This window comes from Sapajus apella, unplaced genomic scaffold, assembly GCF_009761245.1.
Source record: "Sapajus apella isolate SASKATOON/1434 unplaced genomic scaffold, GSC_monkey_1.0 scaffold10, whole genome shotgun sequence".
Lineage (NCBI taxonomy): Eukaryota > Metazoa > Chordata > Mammalia > Primates > Cebidae > Sapajus > Sapajus apella.
Genome location: NW_022436950.1, coordinates 35493821 through 35516580, shown reverse-complemented (window position 1 = coordinate 35516580; position 22760 = coordinate 35493821). Strand labels below are relative to the sequence as shown.

Here is a 22760-nt window from a genome sequence, read left to right as displayed (position 1 = left end):
TCAGTAATAATTTATAAGATGCATTTGATGTGATCATGTTGTCTGCAGGCCTTATCTGAGATCCATCTATGACCTTCAGGAAGTCTTTGAAATTATAAGCAAAATGTTTTGTATATTAGCATTAGATGCAAAAAAAGTTCAGAAACATACTTTTTCTAGATATAAGCATGAAATAAATTCAGTCTTGCTGAATGAACAAAGTTGTGTTTATGTCCATTTATGATTTAAAACATTACTCCTAGATGCCTAAATAAATAAATTGCATCTTAGCTCTTCCATTATTTGTGTGACCTTGTTTGAAAAGTCATTTACTTCTTTTTCCCCGTCCCCACCCCAGTGGCCCCTTCTTTAAAATAAAGGATTGGCGTAGATCATCTCCAAGTTTCCTTCCAGTTGAGGTTTTTTTTTTTTTTTTGCAGGATAAGACTCTAATAAAATGGTGGGGAAAATGACATTTATTTTGTTCTAGTCCTCTTCCCATTCAATTTACTCCCCTACTTAATGGTAATCTCTTCCCTAACCCTCACTCCAGACATCTAGTACCATCCTCCCTATCAAGTCCAACTTTGAGAGGATCTAGAACCAACCACTGAAATTGTGTTGAAATTTTGATGCAACATGGCAGAGGGAAATGAACAATAGATTAGAAATCATGAGGCATGAGCTTTAATCTCAAGGATCATTTATATTTCCTGTAACCTTGGACAACTCACCTACCTCTTTGACCTCAGTTTCCCCATCTGTAAAACAGGCATAAGGATGACTGTCCTGTCTATTTACTTCACAGTTGAATATAGAGTTCAGATGAGATAAAATAATAGACAGCATTTTATAGCCCTGTGAATGTAAGCCATAGTTACTCATTTAAGCCAATGTGTTTCCCATATTGCATTTTAGGCTTCATTTTCTTTGGAAATCTAAGCATTAACTGAGCTGGTGGGAGGGTCCTTTTAAGGTCAGGGTTCTTTGACGCTGGGAGCCACACCTTAGAGATGGTTACTACCCCATCTGTGCAGAGGGTTGACCTGGTTACTAAATATGGTAATTGATCCGTTTATAAGAGGTGTAAACGGCAAGTTTTTGTTTTTTGTTTTTGAAACCAAGCTTCCCCACCACCCACTGCCATTTTCATGGAAGTTCAAGCAAGTTTCAATTTTCCTGAAGTCGGCTGTGTGACAAGATTCACAAATTATCTGTGGGAAATCTTTTAGCTCTCACTGCCTTGCTCACAAGCAGCAGATAAGTACCTTCTCACCTCCGATCTCACTCTTCATGTTGCCTGTTAAGCAGGAGCTGTGAGGGAAAGAGGTTTGAGGTTAGTGCTTCCTGTCTCCACACCTTTAGCTGGTTTAGCTGCTAGGAAAGCCTTTGAAAAGCAAAGCACTAAATTCATCATCAAAACAACTTGTCAATTCAGTTAGAGACATGTCAGTCAGGCGAATCTTTTGATAACGTAAGCAAAGAAAATGGATGGGTTGACAATGTTTCTTCTAACCTAGTAGGTTTGACCTAGGTAGACCTTACCTGAATACTCACAAGATGGAAAATCAAATATTCATAGGAAAAGGGCTAGGTCTGCTAATACCCAAGTAGCCTAAGAAGAATCCTTTCCACTGCTAGCATGAACTGGATCAAACAAAAGTTACGATGAGGGAGCTAAATATTTGGGTTTCTTCTGAGTCTAGATATGTCCTTACATTTGCGATATGTCCTTACATTTATAATATGTCCTTACATTATTTGAAGTACTATGGATTTTCAAAAACTCAGAGAACCAAAATACATATCAAAGCCAAATGTCATCTGATATTCTGATTATCAGCTACTTTGAGTTCTCCATGCTTTTACTTCACTGTCATTGAGCAAGGGGTGTGTATTTTTACACGTGCCCCATTTTAAAAGAAAATAAGAGAAATGAGAATTATTGTGTTTACTTGAAGTCATAATGATCACACATACTCAGTATCACTTAGAGTCACTGGTTATCTTTTTCTAGCACCAAAAGTAAATTTCTTTCATTTAGCGTCTCACAAAGCAGAAATAGATTTTGAGATCCTATGAGATAGTTTCCCATTTGGGCTTGTCTGAATTGTTGACATGAACCAAGGTGGGACCAAATGTTATAAGGATATAAATATTGATAAACAAGAGATTTTATCAGCCACCTTGAACTCAGCTTGAACTCTAAATTGGGAGGCTGTTAGCTACGTATTAACACATAGTAAGCAAACTATTTCAAGCATAGTATCTATGTTTGAGAGACAGCTAATTTAAAAATGATCTATGTTGACAAAGAAGAGGGAGGAAAGTAAACATAATCAATAAATTGGATGGCTTTTCATCAAATGGCCTTATTGAAAACCCATAGTTTTCAAGCTCTTTCCCAGCAAAATCTTAGGACAAAGAGTCACAAAGTAAAGCATTTTTTGTTTCCTTGCTCAGCGGACATGCCATCAACCAAGAGAATATTGAATATGTAACAGCCAGCCTAGACAATGGGGCCTTGCATTGCTCCTCCCTGAGAAAGTGCTCAATCTGTAGTGCTGAAGTAGAATAGGTTCAAGAGAGATCCAATCAGTCTCAACAATGCTGAGGTTGAAATCTGGAGTCCCCATGATGGACAAAAGGAAAATCTATCTTCTAGTTATCTCACTAAATTATGCCTTGTGAAGGAAAAATAGTTTCAGGAGAGAAGGATTGCTGCTTCTGCCTTCTGAAAAACAGCAAATACTGAAATAAGCTGCTAAGAGTCCACTGTGTTCTCAGTAAACTTTGAACTAATTTGTATTTTCTTTGCAATGATAACACAGTTTGGAAGAATGTCTTCTTCATGTCCCAGATGTCCAAACTGCACCTCGATTTCCGAGCTGCCTATTGTGGTCTTGTAATGAAGAAGAGATGAGTGAAAAGAGATTTGGGGCAAAGGGAAAACAGTTGCTGGTTGGTCTGTGTGGCCTAAGCACAGCCATTTTTTAACTCCTCCTTCTTTGTCACTTACCACGTCTAAGCCAATGTTGAGTTTTGCAAAGTGTAGCCTATAAATATTTCTCGAGTTTATTCACTTCTTTCAAACCATAGCCAAGTCTCTTATCACCTCTTGACTAGACTACTGCAACTGTATCCTAACTGGTCTACATGTTTTCACTCTTGCATCCGTCAAAGTTACCTTCCACATTGTTGCTAAAGTGACCTATATCAAATGAAAAGTCATGTGCATCACTTTTCTGCCTAAAAGCCTTCAATAGATCTTCGTCACCTGCAGAAGAGAGCTCAAGCTCTCTAATGGCATGAACTATACTTGCTTTGACAATCTTGTCTTTCATAACTCATGGACCAGCAAAACGGAGGTAGCTATAATCCCCCACATCTGCCACACTCTTTCTTACCCTCCTCATCTCCATTGCTCAGACTGCTCTTTTTCTCTCTTTGTCTTATCCTCCCCACAGCTCCCTAACTCACCCTCAGCCTAAACACACACTCTTCCACCTTACCCCAGTCCCCAATACAAAGACACATCTTAGCCCTGCTAACTTTTACTTAGTAAAAGTTGGTCAAATCCATGTATGTATAATCCTTCAGGACTCAGGTAAACAGTCATCTCTGGAGATCCGTTAGCTGGTTTCCCAGTTGCCCCCAGAAGCTTTGTGCAGATCATGACGTCACTGTGTTTAAAGTAGGGTCTATTTATATCTTTCTTCCCCACCAGATCGTGAGCTGCCAAGGGCCAGGAATTGAGTGCCATTCATTTTTGGGAAATCAATTCTTCTCTCCCAGGTGCATATTAGGAGCATGTCACACCCTAAGTTAGACAAGACGTATTCAGCAAACCACTGGACTCAAGATGCCATAGCTTTTCTTCCTTCCTCCCACTCCCTTTCTTCTCTCCACCTCACTGTGGGTGCTGGGAGAGGGAGTCAAACTGGGGAGTCATCTGGGATTTCTCTCCAGCCCACACTTGCTTTTTTATCCCCATAAAGAAGTCCTATTCTCATTCTCATCTTTGTCTTTATATCAGCTCACAAAGGCAGATCAGGAAGAATTTGAATGTGCATTAAAACAGAAGCCAAATCATTAGCAACAGAAACACAATTGGGGAGTTTGGTGAGCAAGCAGAAATATAAAGGCCTAACCTGCACTCTCTGAAAAGGAGGGGAGGTACTGGCATTTCTTGCTGGAGCTGGTTGCTCTTCCAATCAGAACTGACCTATTGACTCCTTCTAAGTAAAAAAAGGAAACAAACAAATCAAAAGCAACAACAACACACAAATTGGATGTTTGTATTAAGATAGGTTGAACTTTTGGATTCTTAGCATGTTTAGTTTTCAGTGCTTTTGCAAAATATTTGTGGAACAAATCATAAGTGATGTTAAAGTTGTTGACATAGGTTTTGAAAAAGGATTTAATGAGATGGTAGTCAGACCTAACTGCCGATGACAATAGTACGGTCGGATCAACCATCTTTCACTCTAACAATTATTTGATGAGAGTCTATTAGTCATACTGCATTAGGGAAAGAAGCATAGTATGTGGTCTTTTCTGCCAAGAGGCTGGAAACCAGGGGCCTAGGGGAAATGCACATGAATTCAAAGCTAAGCAAATTGAAGCATGTGAAACAAGAGTTGTTCAAAAGGTAGAACTCGACCAACTGTCAAGTGAGCAATATCGACAGTAATCATTTTGAGACCTGAGAAGGGAGTGGTGCTCTGTGCCAAGGAGTTAGTAGACAACACTTGGAGGTAGGAACGCTCACAGTGTGTTCCTGGGATATTGGCTTAAATGATCTGCCTAATTAGGAGGGTTTTGCTTTGAGGAAATGATGTTGGAAAAGCCTGTGGAGGCCTATTTGAGGGTAAGAAGTTAGTTTTCCTTTGTTACACCACTGGTTCTCAAACTTGACTGCCATCTCTAGAATTACTAGATAAACTTAAAAAAAATATGAATGGATACCTGGGTCCTATACCCAGGTCCTATACCTGATTTAATTAGCCTTGGAAAACTGAAGGCTTTTAGATTTCCACTAGGCCATAGTAGCTTTTAACACAGTTGAATAATAGAATCAAGTGGGGAAAATTTTAAGACGATATAAAAGACAATTCACAGAATGAGGGAAATATTTGCATATTACATATCTGATAAGAAACTTGTATCAAGGCTGAGACAGGAGGATCACCTGAGGTCGGGAGTTTGAGACCAGCCTGGCCCACATGGAGAAATCCCATCTCTACTAAAAATAAAAAAATCAACGGGGGTGGTGGTGGGCACCTCCAATTCTAGCTACTTGGGAGGTTGAGGCAGGAAAATCGCTTGATCCCAGGCGGCAGAGGTTACAGTGAGCCAAGATCATGCCACTGCACTCCAGCCTAGATGACAGAATGAGACTCTGTCAAAGAAAAAAGTATAACAAATGTATAAATAACTCTATAATTCAATAAGAAAAAGATAAATAACTTAACTAGTTAATAAACGGGCAAATGATCTGAATAGACATTTCTCTAAAAAGAATAGGCCAATGGTTAATAAACACATGAAAAGATAAATAATACCATTAGTTATTAGAGTAATGCAAATCAAACCATGATGAGGTATCACTTCATGCCCACCAGGATGGCTATAATAGAAAAGATGGACAATAACAAGTGTGGACAAGGATAAGGATAAAGTGGAGTCCTCATTCACTGCTAGTGAGAATGCACGATGGTGCAGTTGCCTTGGAAACAGTTTGACAATTGCTCAAAAAGTTAAACATGGAGTTTATGATCCAGCAATTTCGCTCCTGCTAAATACCTAAGGGAGCTGAAAACATATGTCCACATAAAAATCTGTATGCAAATGCTCACAGCAGCGTTATTCATAGAAGCCAAAAAGTGGTGAATGGAAAATACAATGGAATATTATTTGACCATAAAGAGTGATGAAGTTCTGATGCATGCTACAACATGAGTGAACCTTGAAAACATTGTGGTAAGTGAAAGAATCCAGACACAAAAAGCCATATATTGTATGATTCTATTTATTAAAAAGGTCCAGAGTAGGCAAATTCATAGGACCAAAGTAGATTAGTGGTTTCCAGGGATTTAAGGGAGGGAGGAAGTGGGGTGATGGTAAATGACCATGGTAATTCTTTTTGGAGTAATGAAAATATTATGGAATCAGATAGTGGTGATTCATTCATAACTTTGTGAATATGTTTTAAAAATCTCTGAATTTTACACTTTAAGACAGCATACTTTATAGTAACTGAATTATACCTCAATAAAGTTATTATCTAAAATAAAAAAACTTAATCCTTCTCCACCTGTCTCCCCAGCCTAGACCAATTAAATCAGAATTTCCAGAAGTGGGAGGACCTGAGCACAGGTATTTTTTCATTTTAAAGTTTTTGATATAAACAGCATAGATTTTTTAAAAAAGAATTTTGTAGAGATGGGGCTTGCTATGTTGCCCAGTCTGGTGTTGAACTCCTGGGTTCAAGCAATCTTCCCACCTTGGCCTCCCAAAGTGCTAGGATCACAAAGGTGTGAGCCATCATGCCTGCCAGCATTGTTGATTATGTAGGAGACAAAAAGCTACTATTAATTTAGTTCTCTTCCAGTCCCTTCTTGGCAAAACAAAAACAAAACACCTGTGTGTATGAATTCAAATTCAGTGAAACTGTAAATTGCATTTGAAAATAAATCTGATTCTATTTGGCTCTTTGGTGTGGGTATATGAGATGTTGTTTCAAATAAAGAAAATGCAAGTAGGTAAATAATTATTAGCATAACCCAAACAATAGCAAAAAAATGCTTTTGTTTGTATTGAAATTTGAATCAAAGACACAAAGTGGTTAGTTGTTGTAGAAACATTTTGGAAGTTCTCTTGGTTGCAAAGTTGATTCTCAGTGCTTCAGTGTTCTATTTCTCAGATGGTTGTAGACAACTTGGGTTTTAGTTCTGGCTTTGCTCACCATTTGTTTGGTGACTTTAGACAAACCAGCTAATGTTTCTAGGCCTTATACAGTCATTAGGAAAAAGAAAAAAACAGATATAATACTGTCATGTGCCAGCAATGGGGATACCATGGGAAACGAGACAATGTGTTCTCTTCCCTTATGGAGTTGATAACCTAGTTTCAGTTTCTGTGCTTTTAAAGATTGAACTAAATGGTCTCCAGGTTCTTTGATGTTTTATTGGGATAGGAGTAAAGGTAGATGATGGACCAGAGAGATAACTCCTGTAAGACTCTTTCACCTTTTATGATTTAAGGGCATAAATCTATGAATTTCTTGAGGAGGCTATTCTATGAATTTGGTGTGGAAAACAAATTAAAGCAAACTTTTGGGTTACATTTTTTCTTATCTCTTCATCCCACTCTTGGAATGGGCAATAAATAAAGTAAAAATGTTTCAAAATATTTTAATTCCTTTACAAAATCCCATATCACAACTTAAAAACAAATCTATTTGTAGACTGGGCGTGGTGGTTTATACCTATAATTCCAGCACTTTGGGATGCTGAGGCGGGTGGATCACTTGAGGCTAGGAGTTTGAGACCAGCCTAGCTAACATGGTGAAACCCTGTCTATACTAAAAATATATAAAAATTATCCAGGCGTAGTGGTGCATGCCTGTAATCCCAGCTACTCAGGAGGCTGAGGCAGGAGAATTGTTTGAATTTGGGTGGTGGAGGTTGCAGTGAGCCAAGATTGCACCACTGCACTCCAGCCTGGGTAACAGAGCAAGACTGTTTCAAAAACTAACCAACCAACCAACCGAACAAACAAACAAACAAATCTATTTGCGTGTCTGTGTCAGGCAATAAAACTCCCTCCAAGTGTATCATTCCATCAGGAAATTGGCCCAATGCATAATTAATATTAATGTCTTAGGAAAATTGTGAGTGCATGGCTGTGGTGCTCATTGCCAACGGAAAGTTGTGTGCTGCCTTCCAGGTGAAAACATGCTCCGTTGTTCCATTCAAAAGAGGACGAAAATAATATCAAAATGTTAACTTTTGAACTCTCTGTATAATTATCCCCCCAAGAGGTCCTACATTTTCTGCCAAGAGAAAACCTTTGCTGGAGATCTGTTCATTTAGTTAATTAATACATTTTGCTTGCAGGAATAAAAATTATCCTTATATTCTTGTTATAAGCAAATGATTTTTTTCCCCAGGAAACAAGATTTTGGTGAAACAGTCGCCCATGCTTGAGGCATATGACAACGCGGTCAACCTTACCTGCAAGTATTCCTGCAATCTCTTCTCAAGGCAGTTCCAGGCATCCCTTCATAAAGGAGTGGATAGTGCTGTCCAAGTCTGTGTTGTGCATGGGAATTACTCCCAGTTGCTTCAGGTTCACTCAGCTACGGGGTTCAACTGTGATGGGAAATTGGGGAATGAATCAGTGACATTCTACCTCCAGAATTTGTATGTTAACCAAACAGATATTTACTTCTGCAAAATTGAAATCATGTATCCTCCTCCTTACCTAGACAGCGAGAAGAGCAATGGAACCATTATCCACGTGAAAGGTAACATATAACTTTACCAGTATACCACCCTAAAGTGATGGTTTTCAAATGCAGTCCAGAAAACTAGGTCTTGATCAGTGGTAGGGTTGAATAAGGCCTAAGTGATTTGATACTAACAAAGACAAATAATGTTTTCAGAAAGTTTTTTCCTTTTACTGTAGAGTTTCAAGGTTATATTTTGAATATCTTTATTTTCCTTTGCTGACATTGAGTGGGAGAGTAAGTGATAAAGTTGCAGCATGTGGGACTAGATCATTCATTTTTCTCCATTCGAGTGGGTCATGGCAGAAAAATGGTTACCATTAAAATGTAAGCACAGGTGCCTTCAAGTAACAGCTGGATCTAATGGGTTAAGACTCAGGAAGACTCAGTTCTATTTCTAAGTAATTCTTTTTTTGGGGTCCATAATTTTCCTCTGTAAAAGTACCTTTCCATTTTCTTAAACATACAAAGAATGCTGAACTAGAAACCAGGGGACATGAAATTTGCTATTAATCAACTCTGCGATCTTGGATAAGTCACTTAACATTTTCATAGTCAAAAACTCAATACAATTATTAAGCAGTATTCGTGAATTAGTGAACATAAGTCTACCAAGGTTTTGCTGATGTTATGTTCTCTCTAAATGGTGGGGAGAAAAATCATGATTCCCAACTCAAAATAATATCATTTATTGATAGCAACAAGTAAAATTTGATTTTTTTGGCATACTTTGTGTATATGTCATAGCTTTCCCCTTTTGTGGAATGCTAATAAGAAAAATATATGTTCAGTTTTATATCGAATCCTAGCATAATGCCAATTAATGGTTTTTCTTCTATGCTGGAACAGAGCCATGCTGATGAAAAATAGGATACTAAATAAGGAAAGAACCATTAACTTAATGTGGCAGATTAGCTTTTGTGTTCTGGCAAAATAGAGACAATTAATGTGTGAATATTTTGTTTGCTGAGTCCCATTTAGATTTCTAATATCTACAATGTCCAAGCAGAATATTTTAATTGTATCAGGTCAAAGGTTAAACAATTATGCTATTTTGCTTGTAGCTAAGAGTGAAATATTTTTTCCTATATGAATGATACTACTACTTTAAGATAGTATTTTACATATATGTATACATACATAAACCCATAATATGTCATTTATAGTAGAACTGGGAAGGACACCAATGATCCTGTACTTAGTAATTTTCAATCCTGTCTGCATATTATACATTTGAGTAGGTTTTAAAGGAAATATCAATGCCTAGTTCCAGACATTGAGATTCTGATGTAATTGATATGGGTTGAGGAAGGGGTGCTGGACTTTGTTATATTTTCAAACTTCCTCAGATAGTTTAATGTGCAGCTATAATTGAAAATCAGTGGACTAGAGGATTATTGGTATGCTTTCTAGTTCTAATTTTCTCTAATTTTGAATAGAACTCTACAGGTTCCTTCTCATCTCCTTTCGATTCCCAAAGATATAAAGCTACTTGTTCATCATCATATAATCTATTAGATGGACTTGGAGCTAGAAATTTATCTTCTGATTACCAGTCCAGTGTTCTACTACCATATTAGGCTGATGATTTTTTTAAGGCTTGAAAACATGTATTTTATTCAACTTATTCCAAGGATGTAGTTTCAGGTCCTGATTAACTATCTTCTGATGGAAGAAAGGGGTGAAGTTAGGTTAAGGCCATTGGAAGCTACCATTTTGAATCACACAGTAGATTCCACAGAGTCAAGTGAACACAAGTCTCCAGTGTACTATCCTAAAGTAATGGCTTTCAACTGTAGTCATGACAACTGACCAGCTCATGGTCAGTGGTGGGGTTGGGTGAGTCTCAAAGCAGAAATCTATGTACTCTAAGCTGATGGTATTTTAAATATTTTTATTTCTTTCACATTTTTCTCTGACGTTCGCAAGGAAGGAAATGTACTCAATTGCGATTCCTGTATCATTTAATCCACTCTATTTTATTTTTCAGGGAAACACCTTTGTCCAGGTCCCTCATTTTCTGGACCTTCTCAGCCCTTCTGGGCACTGGCAGTGGTTGGTGGAGTCCTGGCTTCCTACAGCTTGCTAGTAACAGTGGCCCTTAGTGTTTTCTGGGTAAGAGAAGCAGCACTGCTTTTATGTAACGTTTCCACTGCACATGCAATCTGAACATATTCAAGAAGTTTGCCTATGTGGTTTATTTTCTGTTTAATATATGATGATGATTATTTTCTTTTCCCCATACATGAGTAGGTTTTCTTCTAGCCTGTTCAACTTTATCTGAGCTAAAAATCTGATATGAGTTAGATTTCCCAGAAGGCACTGAGTAGGTGGCCAGACAGAATAAGAAGCTAAATGGGCAAATTAGGGTGGGGGGATTAGGAGCAGTTATCTTTCTTCTCCGCATTTTGCGATGTAATTATGACACATAAAACAGTGATAATGCGTATGCATGTATAAACAGCTAGGCAACTTGGGAAGCTAGGCAACTAAAGCCAATGTACAATGTTGGCTTGATCAAAAATCCTGAGAAACTTGGCTACTGAAATCGTGTATTCAAACCTAGCAAAGAAACTACATCTGTTTATCTGAGTCACATTTTTTCTCTTCTGAAGTAGTTGAATTGTGTGAGGCCAAGTACGGTGCTGTCATTATGAAACTATAATGGGAGTTAGAATTTTCTGAGCTCTCACCACTGAATTGAAGTACCAACTTTTGCAAATGTTTATGTAATAAATGTGGTGTGTTTTTCTTTACTTTCCTCAACATTGAATTTTTGGCCTAGGTTTGAACACATTTTGATGAAGGTGTCTACAGTTAAGAATGGATCCCTGAGTGACAATGTTTTTCTTACTGGGAAACTTCTTTTGCACACAGTATGGTAGAAAATACCTCACGTATTGACTCCATGTTGTCTTTGAATTTTTTTCTAGAAGTTACATGCATGTATGAGTCACTTATTCAATGAAAAATATATTCTCTTCAAGGATAAAAGACTATTTCTCTTGATATTCTCCATTTGATATTAAGTACATTTGGTGCTAATGAATGCTTATTGGATTGATGAATTGATAACCTCCAGAGAGGTCAGATTAAGGATTTAAATGAGTCTATCTGAAGTATGATACTCATCTTTAAGGCATAATCCATATATTTCCCTAATTCATAGATGGGTCAGTGATTTCTGAAAGCCATACCATGTGAAGCCATCCTGTTTACTATCAGCTTGGTGACTGGGGGTACAGACCTGGCTCCACAGTTATGGCTTCCCATTATCCATTCTTAGATTCTTTTAGACTTTTCTTGGCCTATTGCTGAAGTTTACCTTTCAATTGTTCCCCACATGGTCCTTGCAGTTCAGACGACCCCAGGGCTCAGATGGACATTTGTCAGGCTGCCTGTTGCCTAATCTGTACTTGCTGCAGGGTAGAACACAAAGTGCTTGCTTGTTCCTGGAAATTTCTCATAAAAGGTATCATCTTTGGAATTTGCCTGGCTTGCCCAGCGCTTAAGATGGGGATTGGTATTGTAAAATATTGCCTGAATTCTGCCTCTGATGCTAGTTGACTTTCATCTTTCCAGATCTTGGTGTCTTCATCCAATTTACCTTCTAGCTTTGATCCTCTGTGGTGTTTGCTGATAATTTTAGAATTCTTAGAATTCTTAGTTCTTGTTTCTTCCTAGTCTCTGGCCATTGGCTTTTATGCCTACCATATGGCTTTTCAATCCTTTCATTGGGAATCTCAACTTCCTAACTTAAAGGCCAGGTGCAGTGGCCCTTTGGGTACTCCTCTAGGAAAGGCACTTCCCTGTGACATGCTGACCTAGGTCAAGGTAATTTACTAGCTCTGCAGAAAGTAGTTTTGGGAACGACTTTAACCTTCAGTGGCCAGAGGACACTGCTCATTATTGAAAACTTATTCTAAATATGCATTAGAATGTCAGTTAGTATAATGAGACATCAATTTACCGAGTGGCCTGAGTCACCCAAAGGGACAAAAGCAGCTTCTCACTTTCAGTGAGTTTAAACCGTTCACTTTCTACTCAGACACACCATGGACACTCTGGGGGTTTCTCCTTGGCAGCACTACTAATTCCTAGTGGGGTTCATCTTGCTTTGACTTAAAAAAAATTATTTTGTTTTACTCTGTCTTACAGATTCCCTGCGAATTGGGCAGTCTTGTCATTTGTGGCCTCTTGTAGTCAGTTCGGTTACCCAGTAAGAACTGCCATTTTATCTGCATCTCACACCTGGGTCTTTGTACTGTCTTATCAAAAGAGTATAAGTACAAGTCTGTTTATGTTTCATTGAATAACATAGTATTTTTACTCTGGGGTCATCTTTTTCTGCTGTTGCTGTTTAAGCAACAAGTACATTGCTGAGCTGGGCATCTAGGCCATTATGGATCCCTGGAGTTTAGCTATTTCCTCAGTAATTTGCTGAGATCCTATTTTTGGCTGGTCTGCAGCATGCCTTGATGAAAGTTGCTGTTTTCCAGAACTTCCTGAGGGCCTACGATATGCTACTGTAGGCAGTTCTAGGTTGAGTGGGTTTCTAGGCTGCGTGGGTTTGTGGGAGCAGCTGCAGATTCTGTCTCAGTTCTTGACCTGATGTTGACATTTGAATAGATAAAGAACTCCCTTTGGTCAAGCTGCCACAGACCAGCACCTGTCATTGTCTTTCAGTTCTCCACTTAAGCAGCTGTGCTGGTAAAGCTGCCCCTTTTCCTAGTCTAAAGGAATATTTTTAAAAACATTATGTTCCCCACTGCGGATCACAATGTGAGGAATGTGAATAGTATGTGGACAGGTAGTGTCTGCTTTTTATAATAATCCACTAGCTTTTTGAAGACCATGTACTTAAGTAGACTACCTTGCGTATGCCCTGTGTTCTGCTATTCCCAGGAGACAAGTGGGTAAGGGTGGCATGGGGAGAAGGGCAAAGGAGGAAATACTCCTTTGGGTTCAGAAATCACATATCATTAGCTGACGTTTACTGTTGACGTTTACTGTTGAAGGAGATGACACAGACCCATAGGGTAGGTACTTCCTGCACACATATGCACACATGCTCGATGCACATGGGCACTGTGGGTTCTGCATGGTGTTTGTTCCCAGTCATGCATTTGTCATTTTCATCCCACTGCTATGTTTAGAATTAGTGTGATAATAAATAAGTCCGCCGTCTGACAATCACTTGGGGATAAGCATGGGAGCTGACTGCAATACACCTTTCATTATCTTTGTGTGCAACGTGAAGAACCTGAGAGTCAAGACACCTTTATTACTGGGGACTCTCTACCAGCTGTGGTTTGGTTTAAGTGTCTGGAGGCAAAGGCTGACACTTGGAGGTTTGGCAAAGGGAGTCATCAGGGTTGGAGTAAGTACTAAATATGCTTCCCAGGTTATCACCAGCTGTTTTCTACACTCATCTGGGGATAGACATTTCCTTGGCCTCACCCCTGCCCTGCTATGATCCTGTGCTCAAGACAGCTCTAGTCTTTCATTTGCAGAAAGGATGTAGAACCAAGACAATTCTTTGTTGCAGAGGACTGCCCTGTGCAATATAGGATGTTTAGCAGCATCTCTGACCTCTACCTGGTAGATGCCAGTAGCATCCCTCTGCATTGTGAAGATCCAAAATGTCTTTAGACTTCACCAAATGTCCCCTGGGACAGGGACTAAGGGAGCTTGATGCGTCAAGGATGAGGTTAGGAGGTCTGTCATGGGCAACTGTATATATGGTAGTGTCATTCACTCAGATGAGAAACACTGGTAAAAAAAAAACAGCATTTGGGAGAACTCTTGAGTTTTATTTTAGACGTGTTGAGTTTAGAGTGCCTTTGAGGTTTAGTTCAAAGATATAAATTTAGGTGAGTAGGTGATAATTGAAGCTGTGAATGTGAATGAGGTTGCCTAGGGCAAGAGGATAGAGTAGAGAAGAAGGCCTAGGACCAAGCAGTGAGAAATTCTAACATCTGGTTAGAGAAGGAAGAGCTTGCAAAGGAGGCAGGGAAGGAGCAGCCAGACAGGTAGGTTAAAAACTGGGATGTCGTAGATAACAAAGAGAAATAGTATCACAAAAGGAAGAGAGTTCTCAATAGTACAGAATGCTGCTGACAGTTGAAGAAGATGAGGCCTTAAAACACGTTAGCTGTGTTTAGTAACATGGGGGTCAGTGTTTTTCAAACATTTCTTTAGCGCTTACTCATGCCCCTTTGACAAGGAAGGTGTGAAGTGCTCAGGCAGGAGGGTATGGAAGAAAAACCAGGGCTGAAATCATTCACTTATTTATTCATTCAGGTATCATGTCATTCATGTACAGCCTATCTACTTAGGTATCAAGCCTATGTGCCAAGAATTAGGCACTTTTTTTCATAATAGAGAATTCTGAATCCAGAAATCTGATGGCTTTCTGTTTTTTGATATTTTCTGGGTCATTTATAAAAAATGTAAAATTTACTATCACATTGATCCAGAAATGATGCTCCTAACCCTTAGTCAAAAACTTTGCTCAGATTCACGGTGGGTGAAACTATTGCTCTTACTTCCCTCACTCCTGGTGGAAATTCATCCTGAGGGAGCTGAGCCTATGGAAGAGAGAGGAGTGACACTATTGTCTTTATAGAAATACATACCCCTAAAGAAATAGGAATGTACTAGTTGTCTAGAACTGTAAATGGCCATTAGTATGGACTCCATCTTTACAAACTTGTGGTTATTCCAAACTCTGGAGGAGCTGAAGGTCCTTTTTGGTTACTTATGGAAAAACAGCTTGCTAAGCAAATGCTAATGTAAGAAGATTGCAATGGGGGTTAGGCTTAACCTAGTCAAAGGAGGAAGGGCCTTCGAGTATATTAAATATCAACAGTGGACATGTTAATTAGTATGCATTTTGAATTCAGGTCTAATGATAGCATTGAAAGTAACAGGGATGCATTTCTCTAAAATACTTTCATTGAGATTTTTCAAGTTCAAGTTCATTTTGAAGAGTCAGTAGTTAGGTTTGATCAGTCATTACCCAAGTCCAAAGTACTCAAAAAGGTTAGTGTTTGTCATTTGACAATTAATATCATGAATAGTTGTCCCCAAAGTCTTAGAGCTCCTTCCCTGACATTGTCCCTCAGTGATACTGACACTTCTCTTTTCTGCAGATGAGGAGTAGGAGGAGCAGGCTTCTGCACAGTGACTACATGAACATGACTCCCCGCCGCCCTGGGCCTACCCGCAGGCACTACCAGCCCTACGCCCCGCCGCGTGACTTCGCAGCCTATCGCTCCTGACATGGACGCCTATCCAGAAGCCAGCCGGCTGGTAGCCCCCATCTGCTCAACATCACTGCTCTGGATAGGAAATGACCGCCTCATCTCCAGCCGGCCACTTCAGGCCCCTGTTAGGCCACCAATGCCGATTTTTCTTGAGTGATTAGACCAAATATCAAGATCATTTTGAGACTCTGAAATGAAGTAAAAGAGATTTTCTGTGGCAGGCCAAGTCTTACAGTGCCATGACCCACATCCAAACTTACTATGTATTTATTGACTTGACTGAGAAGTTGGGGTAGAAAACAAAAAGGGAGTGGATTCTGGGAGCCTCTTTCCTTTCTCACTCACCTGTACATCTCAGTCAAGAAAAGTGTGGTATCCACGGACATTTTAGTTGGAGAAGAAAGGCTAGAAAATCATTTCTTTTGGTTAAATAGGTGTTTAGGCTAAATGGGTGTAATCTGTGGGTTAGATGGGGTAAGTTAGATTGGGGGAGGGATAGGAAGACAAATATTTAAAAAACATTAAAACACTGTCCCCCACTCGTGAAATGAGCCACTTAGTTCCTATTTAATGCTGTTTTCCTTTTAGTTTATGAATTTCCTTTTAGTATATCAATTCTGACCATATTTAGTCATTTTGACCAAATAAGGGATTTGATCAAAGGCGGGATTCCCTCAAAGCAACATCAGGTAAACCAACTTGCTTTCCTCACTCCCTGTTTGGGACTTCAGTGTTAATGTTCACAAGGTACTTTCGAAAGAATAAAATAGTTCTCCTACACCAAGAAAGAATATGTCAGGAAATAAGGTCACTTTATGTCAAAATTATTTCAGTACCATGGGACCTGGTGCAGTGGCTTGCACCTGTAATCCCAGCACTTTGGGAGGCCGAGGTGGGCAGATCAGTTGAGGCCAGGACTAGCCTGGTCAAGATGGTGAAACCCAGTCTATACTAAAAATTCAAAAATTACCTGGGCCTGGTGGCAGGCACCTGTAATCTGAGCTACTCAGGAGGCTGAGGCATGAGAATTGGTTGAACCTGGGAGGTGGAGGCTGCAGTGAGCTGAGATCACTCCGCTGCACTCCAGGCTGGGCCATAGAGTGAGACTCTGGCTCAAACGACGACAACAACAAGAAAACTGCAGAGTTATTTAAGTACTATGAAGGATTATTTGTCTAAGAGCTCATTCCAATCAGAGCAGGCAGAAGCTTTCCTGTTTCATATGCTTCAGGATTGCACAGTTGGTCTCTTTATTGTTTGTGTGGAGATCCAAAGTGGGACGCCAAAAGAGTGTCCGTAGGAGAAGTGAGAAAACTGTGACGAAGGGATGTTAGCATCCATTGGAGTGTGAGGGATGAGTCCCAAGAAGCTTCTTCAGAAGGAGGAAGAACAGAATGGAATGATGAAATACTTACCATGTGCTGAGGAGGTGGCCATCATTGGGTGACAATCTTCCAGAAGGTGTCAGGCAGAAGGAGCCTTGGTGAGAGCTCCTTTACAGGGACTTTATGTGGTTTAGGGTTCAGAGTTCCAAAACTCTGGACTCAGCTGCTCCTGTACATGGGAGGTCCATTCACATGGAAGGTATTTTGCAGTGTGTCTTTTGAGATCATCAAAGTTCTTATGGGTCTGGGTAGGGCCTGACCCTGGAATGACCATGGATATTTTTCTGCCTCCAGTTTGAGTCAACTAGAATATGCCTGGGGACCTTGAAGAATGGCCCTTTGGCAGCCCTCACCATTTGTTCGTGCTTCAGTTAATTCAAGTGTTGGAGGAGTTTAGGTTTTAGAGGCACATAGACTTGGTTCAAGTCTTGTAACTAGTTGAATAGCCTCAGGCAAGTCACTGCCCACCTAAGATGATAGTTCTTCAACTATAAAATGGAGATAATGGTCACAAATGTCTCTTCCTAGACTATAATCTCCATGAGGGCATGGCCCAAGTCTGTCTTTGTTTCTGCCTGTCCCTGACATTTAGTAGCATGCCTAACATATAATGTTAGCTACTGGCATTATTGCCATATAGATAAATTATGTTTAAAAATTAAACAGGGGAATAGCCTAAGAAAAGGGGAATATTGCAACGCAAATTTAAACCCACTACGCAGGGATGAGGTGCTATAATATGAGGGTCTCTTAACTTCCATCATTTTCCTGTTTCTTGAAATAGTTTATTTTGTAATGAAATATAGGGCACCCCTGACTTTTATGTATAGAAAGAGGTCTTTAATTTTTTTTTCATTGTGGGAAGGAGGGGTGGAGTAGGAATCTTGAGATTCCAGATAGAAAATACTGTACTTTGGTTGATTTTTTAAATGGGCTTCCCTTTCATTAATTTAATCAGTCCCAAGAAGATCAAACCCAGCAGCACTTGGGTGATGAAGAACTGCTGAATTTACCCTGGCACCTGTGCCACTTGCCAACTTCTTGGGCACACAGAGTTCTTCAATCCAAGTTATCAGATTGTATTTGAAAATGACAGAGCTGCAGAGTGTTTAGAAATGGCAGTGCAAATATATAAATGCATTTTTTTTTAATGGAAAGACTTGATCAATGGTAATAAATGATTTTGTTTTCTGACTGGAAAAGTAGGCCTACTAAAGATGAATCACACTTGAGATATTTCTTACTCACTCTGCACAGAAACAGAGAAGAAATGTTATATAGGGAAGTCCGTTTTCACTATTAGTATGAACCAAGACATGGTTCAAAAACAGTGGTTGCAGCAACGCTTTTATAGTTTCAGATATGGTAGTTATGATGAAAACAATGTCATTTGCTGCTATTATTGTAAGAGTCTTATAAATTAATGGTATTCCTGTAATTTTTGATTGTGAGCTCACCTATTTGGGCTAAGCATGCCAATTTAAAGAGACCAAGTGTACATTATGTTCTATATATTCAGTGATAAAATTACTAAACTACTATATGACTGTTTTAAATTTGTACTTTAATATTGTCTTTCAGTATTAAGAAAAATATGCTTTCAGACTAGATATGCTTCGCTTTGACAATTAATCTGGAGAGAACTTGCTATTTGAAAGAACTGTGGGGTAAATCCTTGTATAAATCTCCTGTTTAGCCTTTTTTTAAAAAGCTAGGCTTTCTGGTTTGTTTGCTTCACTTCAGTGAAGTGGGTACATTTCTGGTTTGTTTGCTTCACTTCAGTCACAATTTCCTATCAGACCAATGGTTGACCTCTGAGATATCAGGCTAGGCTTACCTATGTATTCTGTGTGATGTGAATGCTCTCAAGTTTGAGAGAGATCCAACTTCAGCCTTGACCTCATCAGTCCCTCAGGTTAACTAACTGAGCCACCAGTCCTCATGGCTATTCTAATGAGATTGTTGATGGTCGAATGGATGTCTCATCCCTCATCCCAGCCATTTGCACTGCCAGATGGGAACTCTACCAGACCTGGATACTGACCCCAAAGTGTTAAATTCAACTACATGCTGGAGATTGGAGATGGTGCCAATAATGGACCCAGAGCCAGGATCATGACTGCCATAGACTTATTACTAACCCAGATCAAAGACACTGACATAGACTCTCTCAAGATCTGGGGTGAGGTAGTCTGTTTTCTGGAAAGCCATTTGAGACTCAGGAAGTCTCTCTTTCCTAAGCTATATGCGTACTTTCTGAAATATCCCTACTCAAACATCACAGGCATGTTCCTACCTCAGGACCTTAACACGTCCTATTTCCTCTGTCTGGAATACCCTTCGGTAGATGACCTGGCTTGCTCCGTCACCCTTCAGGTCTTTGCTCAAGTGTCATCTTCTCCCCTAGATAAACTCCCCAACACCCTGTCTGCTTCCCTTATTTTTCGCCATAGCATTTTACCATCTCTTACATCAGACATTTTACTTATTTATTATGGTTTATAAGCTCCATGAGGGAAATAACTTTGCCTTGTTTCTTGCTGTATTTCCAGTGCCCAGAGCAGTGCCTGGCATATAATAAATATTTATTGACTGAGTGAATGAGTTTTACATGGCCTTATGAATTAACGATCAGTCTAAAGTTTATAATCATGCTTTGAGAGGGAGAGAGCCAGTTCTATTTTCTACTTTCCTGTTAAGAAGTTTAAAAACATTTTATTAAAAAAACAGGAGGTAAACATATACATATAGCCAAATCTGGTGAAAGAAAATCTGATGAATGTAAATTCATTTACATTTTAGAAATTTTTGTGCAGTGAGGAAAACCAATACTGTTAGAAAAGTAATGCCAACGAAGTCACTGTCAGGAATAAGTTTATTTTCCATTGAAGTCCCAGATTCCCTCTTAATGGAGTACTGGCTGTGTTTTAAACATATCTTTAGTTTAAGACTTCTGAAAAGTTGTCTTTGTAGTTGAAATCCCATCCTACTACTGACCTGCTGCTGTTTTTTTCTGAGGTGATTTTACTCCCAACAAATTCTGTAAATGCCTTCTCTGGCTTTGATTCAAAAAGAACTCAAAATGGAAATGCTGGGAACAGAAAATTCAGCTTCTTCACCTGTCATGCTCATATCATAGCTGAACACTCTAATAGCACACACACACGCGTACAGCATCTTGTGGGTAGGGGAAGGGAAAGGCACTTAAACAACAGACACAAGAGCTGGTCTAATAATTCACGTAGCATCTTCTGTTTCCTTTGTTGTACATTTCACTCTGAAGGTGACCCAGAGTCAATTAAATGGGTGTGCAATGTTCATCTCCCAACTGATTCTTTTCTTTGTTGAAATGAAGCTTATTAAACTCAATAAAGGTAATTAAACTTGAAAAAAATGAGCTTACATGTCTCTTACTACTCCAAAAAAGACTGAACTCAGCTAGTTACTCATGGATAGTTCAACAGGACAAATCAAATCAATTGGAAAGGAACAAGATGGGTTTAAAAAAAAAAAAAAAGTCAGCCATTAAATGAATCTGCTCAATAAGCACTCCTTTACTGTGCTAATAAAAATAGTGTAACCCAGTTCTGTAAAAAGGTTCTAGTACCTTGAAACTCAAGTTCAAAACAAAGTAAAATGCAAACTTCACTTCACCTAACACCTCCACCACATTCTAGCTTGCGTAACTGGGTGAATATTGCAATTGCCCATAACCCTGAATTTGCTTTTTCCCTCCGGTATGGTAAAACAGATTGATCCCTTTTTAAAGCAGTACCCTTTCTTCTCTCCTATCTTGTCTGGATCAGAGACAATGGATAGGTAAGAAAAAATTAAAGAAGCTTCTGGATCCATTGTAATGGGGACCTGACCACCACACTGTGCAGCAGCAAGTGGTATGGTCTGGAAGGGAGACCAGAACCTTATCTGGCAACTTTGCTTCTAACATCTATTTGTGTTTCTTAAACTGAGGCCTAACTCTTGACTTTTTGAGAGTGGCACTCATAAGAAAGTTTAGGGCTGGACATGGTCACTCTTGCCTGTAATCTCAGCACTTTGGGAGGCTAACGCGGGGGCATCACTTGAGTCTAGGAGTTTAAGATCAGCCTGGCCAACATAGGGAGACCCTGTCTCTATTTAAAAAAAAAATTAGCCAAATGTGATGGTACAGGCCTGTAGTCCCAGCTATTTGGGAGGCTGAAGCTGCAGTGAACTGAGATCACACCCCTTCAAGAACACATGTGAATGGTGGGGCATCTCAGCTTTCTCTGATTTGACGTCCCCGAAGAAATACGTGGTTTCTCTTTGAAGATTCACAGGATCCTAGCACTTAGAAACCCAGGCCACTGACCAGAACAGAAGGTGAAACATTTTCCCAGAGTGACTTTTGTCCATTTCAGGATGTTGACACTGGGTCGAACACTTGAAAATTGCTTGAGATGAAATTTGGGTGATCAAAGAATATATCAGCTCTTCCAAGCTGACCTCATTTTTGGTGCAGCTCTCAGGGCCAGAATGTGTTCTTCCCAAAGCCCATTTTCCTATCTGATTTGCCTGTTGAAACTCTGAAAGGCCCTTGGATGCTGGAAATTTGAGGGGACAAAAAATTGAAGAAAGCTGAATGGATTTCAGGGTGGGAGTGGACTGGATTTTACACTTCATCAGGCAGAGCTGTCTCAATGATAGATTGAAACTCTCCTCTGGCTCCAAAGAACAAATCATGAGCTGAGTGGAAATGTCAGTTGAAAAGAGCAGCAAACAGCTTTGTTTTCCTAGAGTTGTGGTTTTACATGGTGATGATGACACACGAAGATGAAAATGTGCAGCATGAACTCCAGTTGTTATCTCAGTGAGCATCTCTGCCAACACTGAAGGATATGTGTGGGTGTCACCTGAAACAAAGAGAAAGAGAGAGAGAGGAAGAAGAAAAGGAGGCCCTGTTTCGGAAAGAAGAGCCAGTTAATCAAAGATCAACAGTGACAAGTGGTGCTGTTTATTTCATGAGCTTTATATTTGATTTCCTTCCCCTTGCTAATCTCCATGTCTGAAGTTAGTTTCTGGACTAAATATGTTTGTATCTGGTGACTGAGGAAGGGGTGGAAAAGGTGATCTTGAATGGGCATCAGGCTACCATAGTTATTTAGTCATTTCCTCAATCTCTTGGGCACACACTTAGCTTCCCAAGTGGGGATTTCTGCTAACTTTTGAGACCTGGACATAGTACACAGGGCAGACAAACTTTAGGTTGTTGTTGGGGAGCCAGCCTCTTACCCCCAACCCTATGCAATGCTTGTTTCACTTGCTTTATGTTTCTCCTTCCTCTCTTCCACTTCATTCATTCTAGAACTAGTTAAGGGGCACCTGCCCAGTACTAAGAAGCAGGGAGGGATGTGGCAGTGAGCAGCACAGATATTACCTCCACACTTACCAAGTGTAGAGTGTATACTTTGTATATTCCTTCATTTTTTTTTTTCTTTTCCTGCTCCTCAGGGTAACCGCTTAGTCTTGATTATGGGACTTAATGTGGCTACTTGATAGCCTTTGTTGGTTTGCCTGAAATTGATTTCTTTGACATGTTCCTATTTAACATCTCTAACTCTTTCAATGTTGTAGACCAGG

General features: G+C 39.5%; 1 protein-coding gene across 3 annotated transcripts in view; it reads left to right on the top strand.

Moving 5' to 3' along the window:
• The window catches only part of CD28 (CD28 molecule), a 34774-nt gene extending 14236 nt beyond the window's left edge, over positions 1 to 20538 (top strand). For 2 of the 3 annotated variants that reach the window (XM_032278529.1, XM_032278528.1), the window contains exons 2-4: positions 8153 to 8509; positions 10482 to 10606; positions 15646 to 20538. In XM_032278529.1, coding sequence (XP_032134420.1) covers positions 8153 to 8509; positions 10482 to 10606; positions 15646 to 15774 — 611 coding nt within the window. In that variant the 3' untranslated portion in view covers positions 15775 to 20538. Of the gene's footprint in view, positions 1 to 6307; positions 6358 to 8152; positions 8510 to 10481; positions 10607 to 15645 lie in introns of all 3 variants that reach the window. The other variant, XM_032278527.1, reaches the window with a different exon arrangement.
• Positions 20539 to 22760: the final 2222 nt, after the last annotated feature.